At 38.7% G+C, this 6000-nt stretch overlaps 1 protein-coding gene across 1 annotated transcript in view; it reads left to right on the forward strand.

The window, feature by feature from the left end:
• The window catches only part of WDR70 (WD repeat domain 70), a 263694-nt gene extending 258911 nt beyond the window's left edge, over positions 1-4783 (forward strand). The window contains exon 18 of the mRNA XM_065406340.1: positions 4015-4783. Coding sequence (XP_065262412.1) covers positions 4015-4102 — 88 coding nt within the window. The 3' untranslated portion in view covers positions 4103-4783. The remainder of the gene's footprint in view (positions 1-4014) is intronic.
• Positions 4784-6000: the final 1217 nt, after the last annotated feature.

A 6000-nucleotide genomic window follows, 5' to 3' on the forward strand; every position in this document is an offset into this window, starting at 1 on the left:
ACTTACTAGACAGTTTCACTTTCCTTTATAGGACCTTAGGAGTTGCCATATTGGAACAAGACCAAGACAGGATTCCTATAAGAGAAAAGGGAAGGGGTATAAACATCACCAGCCCATGCCTTCTGCCCCGGCCTCCCAGTCAGGTTCGAGTAGATACCCCAGTGGGTCTAGACAGGCCTTTTGAGGGTATGCCCGAGGACAGCATATCAGACTTGAGATAGGATCCATCCCCTCTTTTGTTTTTGGACCGCTTGTTTCCCTTCTATGCTGCATGGTCCCACATAACATCAGACCTTTGGGTGCTCAGTACTGTGTCAGTTGGGTATACCCTGCAGTTTTCATCCACCCCTTCCTCCCACCCCCTAGCCCTGTCCCTCTTCAGGGACCCCTCTCACGAGCAACTTCTCGTATGACAGGTAGAAGCCCTCCTACTTGTAGGGGCTGTAGAGGAAGTTCCTTGAGATTTGAGAGGGAAAGGGTTTTACTCCCGATATTTCCTAATCCTGAAGGCCAAAGGGGGCCTGGAGCCATTCCTGGACCTGCATCGCCTCAATAAATATCTCAAGAAGTTGAGGTTCCTCATGGTCTCCCTGGCCTCTATCGTTTCCTCCCTGGATTCGGGAGTCTGGTACGCCACTCTCGACTTAAAGGATGCATATTTCCATATTTCTATCTTCCATGTACACAGGTGGTTCCTCCAGTTTGTGATGGGCCGACACCACTACCAGTTCACCGTGCTCCCCTTCAGTCTGTCGGCAGCCCCAAGGCTTTTTACAAAGTGTATGGCAGTTCAAAGGCTGTTCGCAGACTCAGGTTCAGCACAGCATTGGCATAGTACAGACCACCTGTCAAGTGGGCCTGTTAATAAATTGCTCCTCTCATGAGAGGTTGCCTTCCTATGGCAATTACTTCAGCCAGGTGGGTTTCCAAAATCAGATCCTTAACTTCAGAACCCCCTTATACAGCATTCTTCAAGGACAAGGTCCAGCTGCATTCCTACCAAAGGTGATGTCGCAGTTCCATAACAACTAGGACATTTTTCTGTCCATCTTCGTTCCAAAGTCTCACAGAACCAAGGAGGAACGTCGGCTGCATACCTTAGACAGGACCTGGCCTTCTACAATGAAAGAACTAAGACCTTCTGCAGGTCGACACGGCTTTTTGTAGCAGTGGCGGATAGGATAAAAGGTCTGCCGGTGTCATCCCAGAGAATCTCATCCTGGATAATCATCTGCATCTGGGCTTGCTACAAGCAGGCAAAGGTTCTGCCTCCGGCCATCATGACAGCTCATTCTACAAGAGCCCAGACTTCAGCAGCAACATTCCTCGTGCAGATACCAATCCAGGACATCGGCAAAGCCATGACTTGGTCATCAATTCACACCTTCGTGGCCCCCTATGCCATCACCCAACAGGTCATGAGATTGCCAATTTTGGGAGAGCAGTGTTGCAATCAGCACATCTGTAAACTCCAAGCCCACCTCCTGGGATACTGCTTGTGAGTCACCTAGCATGGAATCAACATGAGCAATCACTCGAAGAAGAAAAAACGGTTACTAATCTTTCATAACTGTTGTTCTTCAAGATATGTTGCTCATGTCCATTCCATGACCTGCCCTCCTATCCTTCCGTCAGAATTTCTGGCAAGAAGGAACTGAGAGGGTTCAGGGCCAGCGGCATCCCTGATACCAGCGCATAAGCCGGCCCTACGGATACCACTAAGGGAAAAAATATCTGGCAACTGTGCACGTAGAGTACACATACCTAGTATGGAATGGACATGAGCAACACAGCTTGAAGAACAACAGTTACAAAAGGTTAGTAACGGGGTTTTTTTCAACAGGAAGGTTTCTGAGGTCCAAGGTAGTCTTTCCTGTGAAGTTGTGAAATGAAATTGTCATCCTCCAGCCATCTCTGCTAGAGAGAGATATGTGGAGCTTTTACACGAGCATTGTGGTAACACACACAACTATATTTTCCCTGTTGTGTTTTAAACTCTTTTTTGTATAAACTTTAAGTGGCATTTCAGGACCATTGTGGCACTTCTTTGGTAACTGGTGATGCTTGATTTTATGACAGTCGCTCAGTAAATGAAAATTGATGAGAGGGCTGAAGGAAGAAAGAGTGTCTTAGCTTTTCATATACCATGGAGCCCTTGGAAATGAAAACATGTTAAAGTAATAAGCCTGTTCTAATAATTTTTTCTATAAATGTTAGTCATGCAGCAAACTCCTACTACCACTGGCAACTTCTAGCTAGTGGTATGATTTTTTGTTTAAGTTAAATGATTTCTGCTAATAATGGCTTAACAAAAACTGAATTTTTCCTTTGCTCATGTCTTTACAACGGTCAGATGAATGAATCATCCTAGGTGTTCCAATTCACAGTTATATATTCTGTGGAGTTGGGAAGGTTTATACGCCAGTTGAACCAAGTCCAGTAAGTCATTTCATGCTAATTGTAAAAATGCAATAGCAAGCAGACTTGATTTCCTCTTCACATTTTCCCTAGATGTTGTTACTGCTAGATTGTGCTGCAGTTTTTTGTTTTAGTAGACTCGGAACATCTTACAAGTTTCAGCAAACATATCAATATTTCATATATCATTTTACAATGACATTTTAAATCACACTATCCTGCTCCCCCAAATACACAGGATTTTTACCATATTGTGAATTAAATTATTCTTCCTTGTGGTTTAAATTAGCTGTTACCCTGCAAGAAAGAGATCGTGGATAGTCCTCTGAAAACATCTGCTCATTGTGCAGTAACAGTCAAAAGGCTAACAGAATGTTAGGAACCATTAGGAAAAGGATAGATGATAAAAGAAAATATCATAGCATTGCTATACAAATCCATGTAACACCCATACCTTTAATACTGCATGCCATTCTTGTGGCCTCATCTCAAAAAAAGATATTTTGGAATTGGAAAAGCTGCAGAGAAGTGCAATGAAAATGATTAGGGGTGTGGAATGGCTTCCATATGAGGAGAAATTTTAAAAGACTGGAACCATTCAGCTTAGAAAAGAGACAACTAAGGGGGGATATGATAGAGGTCTATAAAATCATGAATGGTGTGGAGAAAGTGAATAGGGAAGTGACATTTACCCCTTCACATAAAATTAGGGGTTACCTGATGAAATTAATAGGCAGCAGAGTTGAAACAATCATAAAGAAATACTTCCACAGGTTGACTATGCGTTGTGTGAAGAACTCATTGCCAGAGGCTGTTGTGAGGCCAAAAGTATAGCTGAGTTTAAAAAAAGAAATAGATAAGTTTGTGGAGAATAGGTCCATCAATGACTATTAGCCAAACAGTGGAATTGAACATACACAGAGTTTGGTGAAAAACTATTTGATACTGTTCTAGTTTAAAAAGTAGTCCGTGAATATTTTGTAAAGTTTTTAAGTATGTTATTTAAATTACAAGCAAATAATGTCCGGATAGAAAGGCTCAAGATTACTTGTAGGATACAGTATGTTCTCCTATGAGTATCATTACTTTTATTATGCTACAGTAGTGCTGGATGGTCTCTGTGGAGAGGAGCTGTTTTTTCATGTGTAGACTTAGTCAGAAACTGTGCTATTCTTGTTTTCATTTGATGACAGCTGTCAAACTACAGTGTATGAAAGATTTATTTTAAAAAATACCATGAAATGTGAAAATATATAGCTCAGTTTTTGTAGCCTTATATTAAACTCCCTTTATTCCCTTCTGATATCTTAATTTTATTAATTGAAAACACATATAACAGTGCCTGCTGAAGAGCAAACAGAATTTGCAAGATATGCATATTTATTCATTAGTCTGCTCGTTCATTCATTTTTTGCCTTACAACAGCAAATTTATCTGATTTGATAGAAATTTAGTGAATATTTTTATTTCATGATTAAAATGAAATAATTAAGCCCATAACATTTTTTTCTCTTTTGGGAATAACAGAAGAAAGTGTTTACTTCTGCATAGAAGAGCTGTAGTTTAATCATTATTCTGCTTCTTAATATTTTCTAGGACTCAACCAAAAGCAGTTTTTGCAGAAGTGGAATCAGAGGAAGATGAAACAGACAACAAGCCAGAGTGGAAAAAACGTAAAATATGAAGAACTTGATTTGGGGGAGGGTGACTGTGGATTCAAAACAAAGTTGAGAGTTTTTTCATTATGCAATAAAAGGTTGAATTCTTTACAAACAGAAATTCTTTTAATGCATTGCACAATTTCCAACAAGCCGACCAAAGATGATTGTTGCATTACAGTGGACTAGAATTGTTGATCTGCCTTTTGTAATAAGGAGTTAATTATATTATGCAAAAATCTTATGTCATTTTCTTAACTTTTGATTTATAAAAAAAGTATTTGTGTTTGTAATTTTTAACCAGAATACATCGTCAATGATTAACGAGAAAGCAGCATTTTACTGTAATATTCCATCTGAGGATTTTAAGTAAGAACATAAAAACTGGAGTTTTTCAGGCTTCTTTTATTTATTCCAATAACATCTATTAAGCTGTGTAAAAAAGTTATGATTTCACATTTTTTAGGAATATCAATTTAGGATAATTCTTAGGCGTCTGGTTTGTTTAGCTGGTGTGCTAAGTTTTGAAAAACATCAAATATTTTCTAGTATTTATGGCTTATCTGAAATATGTTTCTTTTGAATTGTACAGTATCTCACATTACTGGTAAAGATTTTATTTTATAAGCCATATGGAGTAAGAATGTACAGTTCTGTATATTTGTCTGAATTAAAACATTGTACACTCGTTACTTTTCTTTTTCTAATTTTGTATGGATTATTCAAAGTTAAATAGATTTTGTTCAATCCTCCTAACTCTATTGTTGTATATTTGTAAGTAATAACACTTGATAATGCATGTTTGTTAGTCAATATACAGATAGACTTGGGCTTGCTGAGGTGTATAGCTGAACTGTGCATATATTGGCTGACAAAGTTACTTTCTAAAGTGTGGTATTACCTTTATATTACTAAGTGAAGGAGAGAGAGATTTAAAAAAACAAAAACAAACCAACCTCTTTAAGGCAAATAAAGAGGAAGCTAGATCACTTGTGGGCTTGTATATTTTGGTTATGATAATATTTGCTGGGCACTCAGATACCACAGTGATGACTCTGAAATGTACTAAGCACCCTCCATCCCCAGTGATATCATTGGGAGTGGAGGATACTCAGCACCTTGTAGGATTGAGCTCTGTAAGTGATGACTGGAATGGGGGTAAGAGGGACTTTAATTTACCTGACTGAGGCCAAGATTCAGCAAATAAATTAAGCATGTTTAATTTTAAGAACATAGTTATGTCTTATTGAAATCAATGGTGTTTAGACACTTGCTTAAGTGTTTTGCTGAATTAGAGCCTAATTTAAATGTGTTTTTCCCCCTCTGCTCTTTGCTGTTTTCCTTCCATGTCTTGTCTTTCCCTTTCCCATCACCTGCACCTTTGGGGCCAGCAGGCCAGTTCCCAAAGGGTTTTCCAAATATTGGCTTGAGATGCTAACATCAGAACATCTCCACTGCTGCTGCCACAACTTAGCCCTTTGATACTGATATGGTTACACTATGGCATTAGTGAGGATAAACCACCACTTGCCGTTTGTACCAAAAAAGGGAAGCATAACTTATTTAAAATAACAAATTAATTGTTTGCCATATTTTCTGCTGCCATGAAATAATGTCAGTATCAAAGGCACTAAGCTGCTAGTGCTATACTTTTGCTTGCCCAAAAAGTATAGATATGGAAAGGAGGGGAGGAAAGAGAAAGAAAGGAGCCGGTGAGAGTAGCAGAGAGTGGAGGGATGAACTCAAAGCAAACCTCACTCTTTATTAACAGGATCTATCAAAGTGCTCCCCACAGTGTCCACATCAGCTAATAATATCAATCTTTAAAAGTTAATGAAATATAAATTAAAACATTTTATTAATATGATTGTCATTCCTATTAATAGATGATCTAAGATTCAGCTAGTCCTCCTGATTTTATAAC

This window comes from Emys orbicularis, chromosome 6 (genome assembly GCF_028017835.1).
Source record: "Emys orbicularis isolate rEmyOrb1 chromosome 6, rEmyOrb1.hap1, whole genome shotgun sequence".
In the NCBI taxonomy this organism is placed as follows: Eukaryota; Metazoa; Chordata; order Testudines; family Emydidae; genus Emys; species Emys orbicularis.